The sequence below is a fragment of the Aristolochia californica genome, unplaced genomic scaffold (assembly GCF_029961685.1).
Source record: "Aristolochia californica isolate CCGP_79_NKW_82.1479 unplaced genomic scaffold, dmAriCali1.0.hap1 SCAF_7, whole genome shotgun sequence".
In the NCBI taxonomy this organism is placed as follows: domain Eukaryota; kingdom Viridiplantae; phylum Streptophyta; class Magnoliopsida; order Piperales; family Aristolochiaceae; genus Aristolochia; species Aristolochia californica.
Genome location: NW_027182268.1, coordinates 4,694,754 through 4,712,579, shown reverse-complemented (window position 1 = coordinate 4,712,579; position 17,826 = coordinate 4,694,754). Strand labels below are relative to the sequence as shown.

The 17,826-nt window shown below is 38.7% G+C and overlaps 2 protein-coding genes across 2 annotated transcripts; both read right to left on the bottom strand.

Moving 5' to 3' along the window:
* Positions 1–10,547: 10,547 nt before the first annotated feature.
* On the bottom strand, positions 10,548–10,955 carry LOC137936270 (agamous-like MADS-box protein AGL29). The gene has a single exon (XM_068780855.1). It carries the CDS (start codon positions 10,953–10,955, stop codon positions 10,548–10,550), a length of 408 nt encoding a protein of 135 aa, XP_068636956.1.
* Positions 10,956–16,440: 5,485 nt separating this feature from the next.
* Positions 16,441–16,848, bottom strand: LOC137936269 (agamous-like MADS-box protein AGL61). Its single transcript, XM_068780853.1, has one exon. The coding sequence runs from the start codon at positions 16,846–16,848 to the stop codon at positions 16,441–16,443; it is 408 nt and encodes a 135-aa protein (XP_068636954.1).
* Between the last annotated feature and the right edge of the window lie 978 nt (positions 16,849–17,826).

Genomic DNA, 17,826 nt, shown 5'->3' with positions numbered 1-17,826 from the left:
CTTGGAAGAATATGTTGAAATATCTTCTTCTGAATCTCCTTCTAATATAGAGAATTCTACCCAAACGGATATTCGAAGAGGGACTAGAGAAAGAAAACCTAGTCAACTCCTATCATCTTCAGATTTTTATACCTATGCTGGAGAAACTTATGAAAGAACAAGGATGAATGAAGATGTTATTGATCTTGTCACTTACGAGGAAGCACTCCTTGATGTGGATTTCGACAAGTGGAAGTCGGCAATGGAATAAGAGATGGACTCTATGTACAAAAATGAAGTTTGGAAATTTGTTGATCCTCCTACATCGGTTAAGCCCATTAAGTGCAAGTGAATTTTTACAAGGAAGAGAAATATTGAAGGTAAATTTGAAAGTTTCAAAGCTCATCTTGTTGCCAAGGGTTTTACTCAATAATACGGGATTCATTGTGATGAAATATTCTCTCCTGTTGCAAGAATACAGTCTATTCGAGCTCTCCTGGCATTGGTTGCATATTATGACTATGAGTTGTTCCAAATGGATGTTAAAACTGCTTTTCTAAATGGAAATTTGGATGAGAAGATTTATATGGAACAACCACGTGGATTTGTTAGACTTGGAACTAAAGCAAAGGTGTGTAAGTTTGACAAGTCTATTTACGATTTGAAACAAGCCTCAAGATTATGGAATATCAAGTTTAATGAAGCAAATACAACATATGGTTTTACTTAGAATCTTGAAGATCACACTGTTTATATCAAAACAGTGGGAGAACGCATTGCTTTAATTACTTTATACGTAGATGATATTTTATTAGCCGGGAATGATATTCAGTTACTCCAAGGTATAAAGAGATGGTTGTTTCAGACATTTGATTTGAAATACCTTGGGGAAGCTTCTTATATTCTTGGCATTAAAATTCTACGGGATAGATCTTTGTGAAAAATGAGTTTGTCTCAAGAGAAGTTTATCGACACTCTTCTGGATCGGTTTCACATGTCCAACTGTATACAAGGTAAAGTACCTTATGATAGCACTAAAAAGATGAGCCAAGTGGATTGTCCTTCTCGCATCAAAGATAAGTTGGACGAATCTAAGTATCCATACGCTTCTGTTGTGGGGAGTTTTATGTATGCTCTTATATGTACAGGACCTGATCTTGCTTATGCTGTTGGGATTCTTAGCCGGTTTCAGGCTAATCCAGGTTTCACTCACTGGGAAGGGGTAAAATGGGTAATGAGCTATCTAAAATGAACAAAGTCATATGCTTTGACTTATCAAACAGACAAGTTGGAATTGGTTGGTTATTCCGACTCAGATTATAAAGGATGTATTGATACCCGAAAGTCTACTTCTGGTTTTATCTTTATGTTTGGCGGAGGTGCCATTTCTTGGAAAAGCAAGAAGCAAGACTGTGTCGCTCAATCAACCATAGAGGCAAAATATGTGGCTATGATCCTAGCTACAAGAGAGGTTGTCTTTCTTCACAAATTTTTGCGAAGTCTTCTAGTGGTAGACTATGTGGAGCGACCTATTCCTCTCTTTTGTGATAACGCATCTGCTATTATTATCACAAAAGATCTGAAGTGTCACTCCAAGGCTAAACATATCGAGGGGAAATACCACTACATACGAGACATGCTGAGGAAGGGGGAAGTTGTTATTTATAAGGTATCTTCTCCAGATAACTTAGCTAATGCACTAACCAAGTGTCTTCCCGTGACCAGTTTCACTTTCCATGTGGGGAACATGGGTTTGATTTGTTTATAATTGATGAGACCAAGTTGGAGAACATTGTTTTGTATGCATTGTGGTCTCAATGATTTGTAATACTATGTATGTCATGACATTGTAATTTATATTCCATGGAATGATTTTGAAAGAATGCAAATGGTTTTGTGTGATAATATGAGTACTCAGTGTATACCTTGAAATTTAGCTTCCTCATCAGGTATATACTTGTACGTGTATATGTGAGGGCCTCAATAGGGAATGACGGTTGAGTTTCTAAATTTTCCAGGCCAATGGGACTGCATAGGCACAGTTTCCTTTACGGCTAATACTCATGCTAGTATAGAGCTTTACCCAGAGCTCCTCAAGTACTGAGTATGCTATGGACAGTGAGATGCCTTGATGTCTAACTTTTCTATTAGGTATATAAACTTGTATGTATATACGGAAGGGTCTCAATAAGAAGGTAGGGTTGGATGTCTAAATTATTTAGGCCTATGGTACTGATTAGGCACAGTTACCTTAGTGGTTAATACTCGAACCGGTATAGAGCTTTACCCTCAGTTTAGGTCCGAGTATGCTATGAATGGAGACCGCAGAACTGGCAAATTGGACAAGTATGGATTTGGCTTATTCCCCAGCCTTGGATATCTAAGATATTTATTGTGTAGGCCTGGGTTAACTACACATGTATATTAAAGTGTTTAAGGTAATGCCTATGGTCATAGTATGGTTTTATGTGTCAAAATTGATTTTTCAAATGTTTTTTTCGAAAATTGGAATTTGAAATGGATTTGAAACCAAGTGGAAGTTTGTTGGAATTATGGTTTCAAAGATATTATTTATAAAATAAAGTTACCATGATTTTAGTGGCGTGGGGCCCACTTCTAGATACTTTGTCATTGGATGTTTAGTACAGGGAATAATGGCCAACACATCCCCCTGTAGAGGTAGATTCATTGGGTGCATTGACTGGACACATCCCTTGGGCATAAGGTAATGTATCTCTCTTGAGGGGATGTATCTCTCCTTAGAGGATGTATCTTTCCTAAGGGGATGTATCCTTATGAATAGTCATTAGTGCCACACCCTTTGGAAATCTATAAATTCTTCCACGACCTTACAAGTGATGCTAAGGCTATTTACACACCCAGTTTGGCTAAACGGGAGCAAGTTTATCACTTGTAAACGAATTATCAAAGGTTATCTTGTGCACTTCAAGTTCTATTTATATTCTTCAAGATGAAAGGTGCGCTCTATTTATTATTCTTATTTCAATTCTATGATATATGTGTGACTTTCATAATAATAGAATTATGGAGGATTTAATATCTATTTCTATGATATTTATTTTATTATTATTAGACATCAAGTCTAACATATTCTGCACATAAGGTTTCAGGGGATTGTACAAAGGTATCTTGCCTAGGTACTATAATACTGTTCCCAATGGAGTCTATCAACATGCAGCTTTCATAGGAGCCAATAGCTGCTTGCAGTGAATTTTTTCTTCTGTATGCTCCTTCCACAGTATTCCATATTCCACCAGAAACCAGAAAGTTGAGATCGAAGAAAGAAAGTGAAAGCTTAGAAAATCGAAGGAGACAAGGTTTGGTCAGTGATGATGAGATATCTGGCCTTCGCATTGGTTTGAAACTTTGGCAATTGCGGGTCTGAAGGGTGTTGAGGATCATTTACCTTCAAATTTATCTAGTGGAATGAAAAATATACTGAAATTGAATGGTTCCGAAACTGAAGCATCCTCTGTTCGGTGTGATAAAGAAGGGCCACTCCCTCTGACATTATTCTCTCTAATTTCAAGGCGCTCCATGTGTGACGCTCTTGCAATTCCAGCATTGACTTCTCTCCTAACTTCAGAACCAGTATTAGCTACTGATGTGCCGTGTGAAAACATATCCCCTTCCACACTCTTTTACTCTTTGATATGGACTCTTTGTTCCTCATTGAGACTGCATTAAGCTAGGATTTGAGTAACTCTAAAAATGATTGAAATTTTGAAGGCGTTGCTCTGTCTTGATGAATTGGTGAAGGCGGGTGCGGCATGTTAATGTAAATATGTATATGTAAAGGGGCATACTTGTCTTTTTCTTTTGTCCAAGGGCACACTTGTAAATTCCCTCTTCCTCTTCTTTTTTGAATAGGGTTTCTCATCAACCCGACGGATTTCGTAACCTGAATGAGAGTTTGATAATGGAAAAACCTCTCTAAAATCAGAGAGATTTACATGGTATCAGTGCGGGAAATCGAGCAATTTTGCTTCGATTTTTCAGTCTAAGGTGATTTGGTTGCTCTCGCACTCGATTTTTTGTTTTGTTTTGCTTGGTTTGTGCTCGTTCTGCTCGTCTGCTCCTCGACCGGTGATCTCTGGTGCTTGAAGACGCCTCACCGCCCCGCAAAAGCCTTGTCGTGGGTTGAATCCTCGTTTCGGCACCCTCAGAGGTTGGTTCCCCTCTATTTCTGGGATATTTGTGGCTTATGTTGCTCTGTCTCGTCGACCTCTGATATAACCTGTGCGATTTCTGTCCGTGGAGGGCATTACGGACTCGTGGAATTTTAAAATTCCTGCAGTAGGTTTACCATTGAAATTTGTTGATTTTGGGGTTTTGGAGTGGGTTTCGGAAATAATTCTATTGGTGGTTGTTTGAAGTTCTCGTGTTATTATTTTTTTGAGAAAGAGTGATATAGATTTGTGTTTGTGAGGGAAGTTGATTGTAGTGGCTGGGTTGAGAGCTGGTTTCAGTTTGTACCTTTCTATGGATTCAATTTGTCATGATATGAAGGTTATTTCTGTCTGGTTAAATGGGAGTAATTACTCTCTTTGGAAGTTTGTGATGCGAAATTTTCTAGTTGGAAAAGACCTATGGGATTACATTGATGGAAATATCATTGCTCCAGAACCTACATCCACTGACTTCATCAAAGAAAATCAGAAGTGGTTGACTGATAATGCAAAAATCATCACTTGGATCAACAACTCAGTGGATCAGTCTATTAGTTTGCAACTGTTGAAGAATGAGACTGCAAAAGAAATATGAGACTATTTGGAAACTCTGTATGAACAGCCAAACTTTGCCAAAAGGTATCAGATTGAGACAGAACTTCGGTCTGCTAAGCAAGGTGATCGTACAATTCAAGAATTCTACTCATTTATGACACCTCTGTGGGATCAACTATATATGATGGATACACCCTCCTTTCGGAAGCCCCCTAAATATACCAGAGCATGTGATGATCGCAAGCTTACCGACTTTCTTATGGCTCTTCGCAGTGATTTTGAACTAATAAGAGGATCAATGATCCATAGAGCTCTGCTACCCACCTTGTCTACAGCTGTATCTAAATTGTTGGCTGAAGAAACACCAGTGTCCCTCATTGCAATGCAACAATAAAACTCAAGGCAATTTCAAACCTACACAACATCATGCCTCTAGTCGTCAAAATCAAGGCCATTTCAAATCTGCACCACATCATGCCTTCAGTTGTCCACCTCCGCATAGAGGTTTTCGTCCATCTGCTGCCATTGGGTCTTTGGATTGTTCAGATGCCTCTTCTGCCCCAGCTCCCACCAGCAGTGATTCTACGCCTGATCTCTCATCATTAGCTGCTGAGTTCACTCGCATTCTTGGCAAGTCGTCTGCTCTCAGTACTCAATTTGCATCTCATACAAGTATGTCTTGTTTGGCTGGCTCCAGTGACACTCATAAATGGATCTTAGATTCTGGAGCCACACACCATATGACACCCCACTTGTCTCTTTTACATGATTGTGTTAAGCCTTCTCACCCAGTTAACATCCAAGCTGCTAATGGCTCTCCCATGCCACTAGCCTCGGTTGGAACTGTCACTCACCCTACTTGGTCTTTGTCTAATGTTTTCTTTATTCCCCATCTAGCTGTTAACCTTCTTTCAATTGGCAAACTTACTGATTTAGGTCTTACCATTACCTTTGCTTCTGATCATTGTCTTATACAGGATCGCAAGTTCGGGAGGCAGATTGGGATAGGCCATAGAGAAGGTGGTCTTTACTTGCTTGATGACTTGAAATTGCCAGTATCTCTGCAGGTGTCTAGTTTTTCAGTTCAATCCATGTTGTAAGATTTACTTTCTGTAGATAACTCTTTTTACTTATGGCATACTCGTTTAGGACATGTTTCTGCTTCTCGTTTACAGTTTATGATCAAACACAATATGTCAGATTCTACTATTAAATCTTCCCCTCTTTGTGATTGTGTTGGTTGTAATCTTGGCAAACAATGTCATTTACCCTTTACATTAAGTCACTCGGTCACTTCTTCTCCCTTTGATCTTGTTCACTCTGATGTTTGGGGACCTGCACCTGTATCCACTAAAGGTGGGCCTCGCTATTATGCATTGATTGTCGATGATTTTACTCGTTTCTCTTGGATATTTCTTATGCATCGAAAATCAGACTTCTATTCTATTTATGTTCAATTTTGTGCTATGGTGCGAACCCATTTTTCCACTCACATTAAATTTTTTCGCTCTGATTTGGGTGGTGAATATATGTCATCTTTATTGAATGATTTTTTGAAGTCTGAGGGCACTATTCATCAATTGTCTTGTCCTTATACACCTCAACAGAATGGTGTTGCAGAACGTAAACATTGTCATCTTCTTGAAACCGCTCGCTCTTTACTGCTCCATGCCTCTGTCCCTTCTGAATTTTGGGGGGAAGCCCTTCATACTGCCACTTATTTGATTAATCAAATTCCTTCATTTGTTTCTGGCAGTATCTCTCATTTTGAACGATTGTATGGTGTTCGTCCTACCTATGATCACTTGCGAGTCTTTGGTTGCGCCTACTTTGTTTTATTACCCCCTTCATGTCGCACTAAATTGTCTGCCAAATCTGCATTGTGTGTGTTTCTAGGTTATGGTTTTGGTAAAAAAGGATACCGATGTTATCATCCTGAGTCTGGTAGACTTTTTGTTTCTCACAATGTTAAATTTTTGGAACAACTCTGTTACTTTTAGATTCCGTTGTCTACTCCTGGTTTGCATGATACAGAATTGTTACACATTGATCCCTTTGTGTCTGATGAGCCCCATGGTGACCAGTTAATCATTCACCATCCGTCCACTGATTCACCCCTCCATCCGGAGGTCTCCACTATGCCTTCACAACAGTCACATGCAGGTACTGACTTACCTTCTCCTATGGTGCCTCTCCCTCTCGACTCTCTGGACTCTGGTGATCCGCATCTTGCCACCCCTCGCATTTCCACTCGTGTTTGCCGTCTCCCTCAGAGGTATAGTCCATCTTCATATTTGCTCTCTTCCCCCTATTTGACCTTTTTGTCTAAGATTCATTCTTTTGTTGAGCCTAAGTCATACAAGGAAGCTATATCCGATGCACATTGGCGACAAGCTATTAATGATGAGCTCACCGCCCTGCACCAAATAGGTACTTGGGAGTTGGTTCAACTTCCTCCAGGTAAGCATGCTATTGGTTGTAAATGGTTTTTCAAAGTCAAAACTCAATCTGATGGTATACTTGAGCGATACAAAGCTCCGTTAGTTGCTAAAAGATTCTCCCAAATTGAAGGCCTTGATTATGATGAGACTTTTGCTCCAGTTGCTCAAATGAAGAACATTCACACCTTGATTTCTATTGCAACTGTTCAAAAATGGCATCTTCATCAAATGGATGTTAAAAATGCCTTTTTAAATGGTGATTTGACCGAGGAGGTATATATGCGGCCACCACCAGGCCTTCCTCATCCAGCTGGTTATGTTTGCCATCTTCAACGGGCTTTATATGGTCTCAAACAAGCTCCCCACGCTTGGTTTGCGAAGTTCAGTTCCTCTTTGATCCATCTTGGCTTTGTTGCTTCCAAGAATAATTCCGCCATGTTCATTCATAAAACTGTTGTGGGGCATATTGTGGTCCTTCTATATGTTGATGATATGATTGTGACTGGTGATGATGAAGTTGGCATTGCAGACCTTAAACAACAATTTCATTCTCTCTTTGAAATGAAGGATCTTGGATATTTACGGTATTTTTTGGGTATTGAAGTTGCCAATTCTCCTGAAGGTTATATTTTGTTTTAATCAAAATACATCTTTGAAGTGATCAGTCGTGCAGGATTGACAGATGATCGGATTATAGATTCTCCCATTGAACTCAATCATCGCCTTAGCCCTATAGATGGTGACTTGTTGTCAGATGTTACCCGATACAGAGAGGTAGTTGGGTCCCTAGTTTACTTGACGGTAACCCGTCCTGATATTACCTATGTTGTTCATGTGGTTAGTCAGTTTGCTTCCGCTCCTCGTACCACTCATTGGACAGCCGTTCTCCGTATCTTACGTTACTTACGTGGCACTGTGCATCATGGCTTACTTTTGTCTTCCACCTTTGATTTGGTTCTCACTGGTTATTCTGATGCTGACTGAGCTAGTGATCCGACAAATCGAAAATCTACTAATGGGTATTGTATATTCCTTGGCAATGCTTTGGTGGCTTGGAAGAGTAAGAAACAATCCATTGTCTTTCGCTCTTCTTCCGAGGCAGAATATCGGGCCATGGCAACCACTACTGCTGAGTTAATTTGGTTTCGCCGATTACTTGAAGAACTTGGCTTTCCTCAACTGTCTGCTACCCCTATGTTTTGTGATAATCAAAGTGCCATTCAGATTGCCAAGAATCCGATTTTTCATGAGCGTACGAAGCATACTGAGATTGATTGTCACTTTGTGCGGCATCACTACTTACAAGGCTCTCTCACCTTGCCCCATGTTTCCTCCACATCTCTTGCGGACGTCTTCACCAAATCACATCTAGCTCCTCGTTTTCATTATCTCATATGCAAACTTATGTTACTTGCCCCTTCATAAGTTTGAGGGGGGGTGTTAATGTAAATATGTATATGTAAAGGGGCATACTTGTCTTTTTCTTTGGTCCAAGGGCATACTTATAAATTCCTTCTCTTTTTTTTTGAATAGGGTTTCTCATCAACCCAACAGATTTCGTAACCTGAATGAGAGTTTGATCATGGAAAAACTTCTTTGAAATCAGAGAGATTTACATGGCAGAGTTCCTATAGACACCAAACCTACTAGCCACAACAACACTTGATATAGAAGCTAAGGCAGGAGCAGGTTCTGATTGAGAAGGAGATAACTGAAGGAAATTTATCTCCAACAAGGGTCATAAAAAAATAAAAAATAATAAAAAATATAATAATAATACTCAATTAGACAAACACTAACCGTGCATCCAATTTTGGCCAACGCTGAGCCATTTGCAGAGGTTACAGGCCCTAGAGACAAGGAAAATTAAACAGCTTCAGTATTATAACTAAAGAAATGAAAGATAGCACAACAACAAAATGAAGTAAAAGAGATCCAGACCAAGTGCAACAGAAGTATCTCTGCATTAGGTGAGAAAGTGCAACAGAAGTATCTTGGCATTTGGTGAGAGGCCTAGCATCTGATAGCATCTAGACGTAAAGACTCAAGAAGATAGCGTTCGTAAAAGCGAAGTGGGAAGAGACGCCTATAAGCATCAACATCCATCTCCCCGGCTAACCCCCCTTCAGTGGAAGGGCTGAAGGGGTCTCCATCTCCGTTCTTCCTAACACAACAAGACTCTCAAGGAGAATTACCTTCAGCACTAGACAAACACCGGAAGCTTTCTGAGCACTCCCTCCTGAATTATGCTGATTGCTGAAGGATGCAACATAGTAAACCCAGCTGTTCCATTAACTCAGACAATATCAGATAAGTTGGTCGAAATCTCTAAAATCGTTGGTGCGAGTTAGTAACAAAGCTAACGAGTAATACTATTGGTTGATTACTTAGAAGACAACTTATACATCGAATAAAAAGACATTGAAGTCTAAATGCCAGGCTATAAACAGAAAGTGGAGCTCAAGGAGCTACATCACGTTTATAAACCCTTGTTCCGCTGCAACTGGACACCCTTGTCAGCTTAAGCAAGTGACCTGGTCGAATTTAACACCACTAATTGGTCGAATTTAACTTCATTACTTGATAAGAAAAACAGAGCAGAGAAGCAACTAAACAAAATCTCGCGTCCGAATCTGTTTCGACTGGAGATTTCCTGGTCGTTAGCTGGACAAGAGGGTTTCCACAGTGTGAACGGAAAGAGAAAAGTTATTAACCCACGGAAAGGATTCAGGTTTTGAAAGAAGGACAGCCAATCAAATCTCTAAAAAATAAAATCTCTGCCTATCAAATCTCCCAGTATCTCTTTTTCACTTTCCGTTTTTGATTGAAGATTCCTGATCTGGGACGAAGCAAAGGTTAGAAACAGACGATTCCCACCCGCCGACTCTGAGCATAATTTCGACGACGGTGTTGTTTCCGGCAATGCCTATTGACGATTTGGAAGCTCGAAATTTTTCAAGAACATGAAAATTCACTTTAAAGAATCAGATATTTAGATTGAATGTAAACGTCAGCTTAAATATGCAAATTAGTGAGTAAACCTAACTGTGCAGATAATCTATCAAAAGAATACAAGCAAGAAGTATCTGATTTGTGATCGGTAAAAATTACAAGTGTGGAATGTCTGATAATTGCAAATTACAAGAAATTAAAATCCCACCGATAATCAACCTACCAAAATATAAAAACAAGAATCTTCGCTTGGAAAATTAAAGAATCAGCCCAACTGTGATCGATAGTTACAATTCTAGAATGTCTGTCCGAAAGGAAGCGACCAGGAGCTGCAATAACAACAATGACGAACTATGTTTAACAAGGAGGAACATCGAACTCCGGAAAAACACCACTCAATAAAGACTCCAACTCCAAGTCATGAAACATGTCATCCTGCGATGCCGATTTTTTGACAAGCGGCAGATGCTTCGCAGACGCTGGCGTTCATCTTCAACTCTTCCACAACACGATTCTTGCCTTTCTCGACATCGATCTGACGCTGGAGATCGCAAATACTCGTCATAATTACTTCAGCTTCTTCATCACAGCAGCGAGTAGTACCGGAGATGCTCCCCGTCGATCCTCCAAGATAGGCGTCAACAACGGCATCAACGGAGGGCTGGCCGAAGGTGAAAATCTTTCCGCCGGGTGAAAACGCGAACATGGCCACCTGAGCACCGGTCAGCACAGAAAGCTCTGCTGCCTTCTTGAACAAACCCTTGCGTCGCTTCGAGAATGTCACCTGCCTGCGATCATTCTCCTGGATCTCCTTTATCTCCGTCCTTCTCTTCCCCATCCTTCACTCTTTAGTTTCCGACGGTCGCACTAGGCAGTTCTTCTGGTGCAGTGCGTTTGGTCCTCTTAAATAGAAGCGGAATGCGAAATCGCGCGGTGCTTTCCTATCTTTATCTCGAACCCACCTCGGATCTGATACCGAGAGCCCGATCCGGATGTCCGACCCGATTAATAAAATTCCTGCGTTAAGGAATACATTGCTTTGAAAAGTATAACTAAGTTTTTTTAAAAAGAGATTCTTCACTTCTCTCTAGAAAATTTAAACGGAAAGTAAATATAAATAAAAAATTAGTAAAAAACAATTTAATATATTAAATAAAAAATTAAATCAGAAAATCTACAATTGAAAATTTAAATTATAAAATACTAATTTAAAAAAAAATTATTAGAAATAAAAGTCAATAAAAATAATTTTAAACATAAAATTAATTTTAGTCATGTAAGATTTTGACCTCCACCTTCTAATTATGGCTTTGTTGATTTATTTTTTTTTTATTTTTGTCTTTGAATTGTCATTTATTTTAGCTGAAATATGGACTTGATGTAAAAAAATTAAGGTTTTTGTTCTATCCCATTATTAAAAAAAGGTAGCCGTACCCTAAACCCGAAACCCTAAACCCTAATTACATAAATTAGTTCTTTTTCTTCTACTGATTCTTGCTAAATTTTCTTCATTTCATAGTTTAATTAGTCTATTTTTTCAATTTTCCTTATTCTCTTATTTTCTTTTAATCCCTTTTTTTTATTTTTTGTTTCCCCTCTTTTTCCTTTTTCTCTTTTTCTTCCACTTTTTTATCATTTTCTTTCCTCTCCCTTTTTTCCTCTTTTTCTCTCTCGCCCTATCTCAGGTCGAGAGTCACTAGAGTCGTATGAGTCCATTTGTGGACAACGTTGTTTTTTTTTTTTCCCCATTTTGCTATTTATATGGATGCCATTTAGCACATGAATATAGCAAATTAACTCCAAGGCACGAACTACTTGGGATGGATTAGCAATATGCATAACGATTCCAAACCACTACAAATCCTCATGCATTGATTGTGTAATCTATTACTAATAGTATATGATCTTTAACTTTAAAATCAATATTTTTACATTAGAATCCTATGAAATTATGATGACACATAGAGCCAAGTAAAAAAAAAAAATTAGCAGTAAAATTGATAAACTTATTCACCCTCTCCTAGGTTTATTACTAACTAGACCTAACATAAATTCCATCTAACCATTCCGTGCATAGTAACACAATTATATTACTCTAAGTCGTGTTGATTTCCACTCAAGTAAAGCGTAAAATTGTGATGCTTGCCGGAACTTAGGAACCTTCAAGGAAACACATGTAGTTTAAACTATAAAGTTCTTGCATTTGTGTCTCATGATTATGCCTAAAAGAACCATGGTTTTAAATCGGACTTGAAAATTATTTTACCTACACAAAATATTTAGGTTCTACAATTTTCCTTATTAAAAAGATGTGAATCAATTATATTGTTCTCATAATCACCAAAATGTACTAAAAATTATTTTGACCTCCACCTTCTAATTAAGGCTTGGTTGATTTATTTATTTTTTGTCTTTGAATTGTCATTTATTTTAGCTGAAATATGGACTTGATGTAAACAAATTAAGGTTTTTGTTCTATCCCATTATTAAAAAAAAGGTAGCCGTACCCTAAACCTTATATGTTTTGTTAAATCTTAAGATTCCATTACCATAGATTTAAGAAGAGAACAAGCAGGTGGAAGAAATAGAGAAGGAGGTGTTAAGGAGAGAGAAGTCGAGAGGGCACGGGGAAAAAGAGAGAGATTGGTTTAGGGTTTCATTGTGATCCCCTAAACCTTTTTATAATAGTTTAAAGTCAAAGAATACATCCTTTAATCTAAGGATAAAAATAAGAACTAAAACAAAATTAAAATTATATGTATGTTGTTTTTCTTCTTTATCTTCTAAAACTCCCCCTCAAGCTAGTGGTACGAAAACATCATACACTTCCGTTTGGAGTATGTTGTCGTCAATATGTTGAAAGCTACTGGCTTTGTGAATAGTATTAGCAACCAGACTATGAGATGACACATACTCAAGGCCCTTTCAAACAACTACAACAAAAGAGGGGAAAAATGAAAGATTAAAAAAATTGATACTAAAATTTGAAAGGAAAATACAATTTAGGAAGGAAATATGCGGAAGTTAAGGATAACAAAGCAAGCAATCAAATAACAATAATAATAATAATAAAATAGAAAGTAAGCATGACATAATGAAGCATGAATTAAAGAAAACAAACAACCATAATAGAGCGTGAATTAGACAAGATCATAACAAAACATTAAAAGAAAGCAAGCAACCACAGTGAAAACAAGATTCAACTCACCTATGTTTGTGTAGCAATGAAGTGCGATGCTAGTAGCGAACAATGAAGCAAGAAGAATAATAAAACAGATAACATTGTACAAACAAAGAAAAAAATAATGAAGGTAAGAGGAAGGAAAGTGGTAAAGAACTAACCTAAGTCAGAAAACCTAGTGGCAAAAAAGAACATGATCAGAAAAAACATATTGAGGCAAAGTTGTTCAAACAGAGTAACGAAGGTAGGTTGATAGAAAACAAAAAAAAAAAAAAAAAAAAAAATTAACCTAACATAACTAACATTCTTGGTTTTTTATTAGACTTAGCAAAAGCATCATTTTGATTTGCTGCTATATCATTTCTCTTTATGGTAATTATGTTGTCCAAATCAACGAGAGGTGAAGAAGATTTTCATTCGAAGTGGAACAATGGCAATCTTTCCATAATACCATTTTCTCAGTCTTTTTGCAAACTAAGCGAAATCAATATTTTTGTGTCTTTCCCTCTCACTAATTCATTTTCTTCCCCCCTTTTTACCAAATTAAGCTAAATCCTCACTTTGATTGGCTATAACTCCGTTCTCTTTGTTGTAATTATTTTGTCCAAATCAAGGAGAGGTGAAGAGGATTTTCATTTGAAGTGAAGTATGAAGTAGAGGAGTTTTTTTCATAAAACTATTTTTCTTGCAAACTTCGGTTGTAACTTGGAAACTAAGTGATTGGCACGAGAGGCACAAGAGGCTAGTGAGCTGGTTGAAGAGAGTGCTATTGTGCATCGGCTTCTTGGAGCTAGGTTTGGCTATGTTCAGGGCTTGAGATTATCTCAATCGCCAACAATCAGGATGTTATAGTCCTGGGTTAAGTATTTGACTTTCTGCTGTTAGAGTGGTTTCGTCCACTCTTGTTAGAGTTTGTGGTATGAGTTAGGTACTTGGCTTTTCGCACCTTAAACGGCTAGTCTTTTCGGGTTGTATTGGCTAAGTATCTGACTCAGAACTTCGAAGTTAAGCAAGTTTGGGCAAGAGTAATTCTAGGATGGGTGACCTCATGGGAAGTACTCTTGCCTAGGACTTTAACATGGTATCAGAGCTAGGCACGCTACGGCCCGCATTCGTATCCCGTGAGAAGTGTCTCCAGAATGGGCGGGGTGGGTGTAAGAGTGGTTCCGTCCACTCTTGTTAGAGTTTGTGGTCTGAGTTAGGTACTTGGCTTTTTACACCTTAAACGGTTAGTCTTTTCAGGTTGTATTGGCTAAGTATCTGACTCAGAACTCCGAAGTTAAGCGAACCTAGGCTAGAGTAATTCTAGGATGGGTGACCTCCTGGGAAGTACTCTTACCTAGGACTTTAACATGGTATCAGAGCTAGGCATGCCACGACCGTGTTCGTATTTCGTGAGCGGCTCCAGAATAGGGTGGGTGTCAGAGTGGTTCTGTCCACTCTTGTTAGAGTTTGTGGTATGATTTAGGTACTTGGCTTTCCACACCTTACATTGTTAGTCTTTTCGGGTTGTATTGGCTAGGTGCTTAACATTTGGTATCAGAGTAGGAGCCCATATTGCGAGTTCGAATCCCGACATGAGCAAAAACTTAGCGGAGGGGGCGAACTAGAGGCTAGATTAAAATTATTGGTAGGGTCACAATAAGGTGGGTCGGGCTAGTGTTGCTAGAGTGGGTCATCGCTATAGTGGAGGGGGCGATCTAGAGGCTGGATTAAAATTACTGGTAGGTTCACAAAAAAAAGGTGGGTCGGGCTAGTCTCGCTAGAGTGGGCTGTCGTGGACATCAGATCGTGAAGGTGGGATGTGATGTTATAGTTCTGGCTTAAGTACTTGGCTTTTCGCTACCTACCAGGCTGGTCTTTTGGGTAATATTGGCTAGGTGTTTAACATAGGATTGTTGACCATCTTCATTTTGATCAATTGTACATATAGAGGGGGAGTTGTGGGAAACTAAAGAGGTATTTCCCAAACTCAGGAGTAGTTGAGAAAAATGTAGACTCAGAGCCAACCACTCCTAGATCCTCTTGTAGATGGTGTATAGTTTTTTTATATAATTCATAAATTTTTATATTTTGAAAAAAATATATTTCTTGTAAATTTTTTGGATTTTATTATACATATTTTTTTGTTATGTATTCTTTATTTTATATTTTAATATTTTTTTTTTAAAAGGTTCATAACCTAAGTTTCTCAACCATTCTTCCCTTTCCTTTCAAGTTTGAAAAAGGTTCATACCTAAGTTTAAACTGAGGTATTCCTCATATGTTAAGTATCAACTATTAACTTATTAATCAACAGAGTTTAGGTCATGTTTTATTGTTATATATTTATCACTCTGCTGTAATTATGTGAAGACTGATATCGTTGATTTTTTTATATATTTACATATTTTTGAAACCAACTAGAGACCTACTCAAGAAACCATTCATCTCATTACGCTAGATGATAAATTAAAAAAAGCTAAAACCATTAACAAAGGAGAGATTATGGAAAGGGAAGGACTTCAAAACAAGGATCCAAAGAGTCCATTAGGTATTATTTTTTTAAAAAAATGAACTTATAATGACCATTAACATCACGTTTATAAAACCTTGTTGCACTCCAACTGGACGCCCTTGTCACCTTAAGTAAGTGACCTGGTCGTTAGCTGGACAAGTGGGTTTCCACAGTGTGAACGGAAAGAGAAAAGAAAGAAACGTGGAACGTGCCTCTGCCTATCAAATCTCTCTCTAACCCACAGCCCACAGTATCTCTTTTTCACTTTCCGTTTTTCGATTGAAGATTACGGATCTGGGACGAAGCAAGGTTAGAAACACACGATTCCCACACGCCGACTCTGAGCATAATTTTGTCGACAAAAGAATACAAGCAAGAAGTATCTGATCTGTGATCAGTAAAAATTAAGATAATTGCAAACACCGATAATCAACCTACCAAAATATAAAAACAAGAATCTTCGCTTGGAAAATTAAAGAATCAGCCCAACTGTGATCGATAGTTACAATTCTAGAATGTCTGTCCGAAAGGAAGCGACCAGGAGCTGTAATAACAATAATGACGAACTATGTTTAACAAGGAGGAACATCGAACTCCGGAAAAACACCACTCAATAAAGACTCCAACTCCAAGTCATCAAACATGTCATCCTGCGATGCCGATTTGTTGACAAGCGGCAGATGCTTCGCAGACGCTGGCGTTCATCTTCAACTCTTCCACAACACGATTCTTGGCTTTCTCGACATCGATCTGAGGCTGGAGATCGCAAATATTCGTCATAATTACTTCAGATTCCTCATCACAGCAGCGAGTAGTACCGGAGATGCTCCCCGTCGATCCTCCAAGATAGGCGTCAACAACGGCATCAACGGAGGGCTGGCCGAAGGTGAAAATCTTTCCGTCGGGTGAAAACGTGAACACGGCCACCTGAGCACCGGTCAGAACGGAAAGTTCTGCTGCCTTCTTGAACAAACCCTTGCGTCGCTTCGAGAATGTCACCTGCCTGCGATCCGTCTCCTGGATCTCCTTTATCTCCGTCCTTCTCATACCCATCCTTCACACTTTAGTTTCCCACGGTTGCACTTGGCAGTTGTTCTTGTGCAGTGCGTTTGGTCCTCTTAAATAGAAGCGGAATGCGAAAGCGCGCGGTGCTTTCCTATCTTCGTCTCGAACCCGCCTTGGATCCGATACCCACAGCCCGATCCGGATGTCCGACCCGATTAATAAAAATCCTGCGTTAAGGAATAAAATCCCTGCACCTGCGAGTTTTTTTTTTATAATAAAATTTAAAACTCAACTTAGGGGTACGACGAGGTGAGGGTGAGGCTATGGGAGTCAACGACGACGGGCAGCTGAGAAGGCGATGCGTGGGGGGAAGGATTAGGTGCGGCGGCGACGACGAGAGGGAGAAGGGAAAAGCGAAAGGGGGGAAGGGAAAAGTGAGAGGGAGAAGGGTGATGGAGGCCGAGAGGAAAGAAAAAAATTTCGGAGGAAGAAGAGTCGAGAGAAGAAAGATACCGAGGGAGGGAAGAGTGGGGAAAAGAGATTGAAACAAAAATTCGACGAGGGTTCGACTCGTCCCGTCCGCTTCATCCAGATGATTCACAATACACTGCAGAATCCAGATTCCCTAAACCGTGGAGACGATTTTTGGTTTCATCTAAATCATCAACATGTATTGGGCACAGGTGCTCTACTAACGATGTCAGGAGATGAACTGAGTAATGTGATTAAAGTTCATCTCTTATGTCAAGTTGACTAACCCCCCTCCCTAAGCTAGCGAATATCCAAATTCATTGCCATCACGTTTATGACTTTTTTCAACGAATTTCTAAATTCATTGATGTTGTCTAAACCTTTTAAAAAATTAATTATTTTTTGTCATAAATTTTAGAATTTCATTTGCAAAAGGTGTTTTAAATATTTTATTAATTATGATGATTTAAATTATATTTTGTCATGTTAAGATGAAATAAAAAATAAACAAGTAAAATGAAAAAATAAAAATTAATTAAAAATAATTTATTATAA

Bases quoted from the DNA above. Each gene is read 5' to 3' on its own strand.
- LOC137936270 (XM_068780855.1), bottom strand. From the start codon at position 10,955: ATGGGGAAGAGAAGGACGGAGATAAAGGAGATCCAGGAGAATGATCGC.
- LOC137936269 (XM_068780853.1), bottom strand. From the start codon at position 16,848: ATGGGTATGAGAAGGACGGAGATAAAGGAGATCCAGGAGACGGATCGC.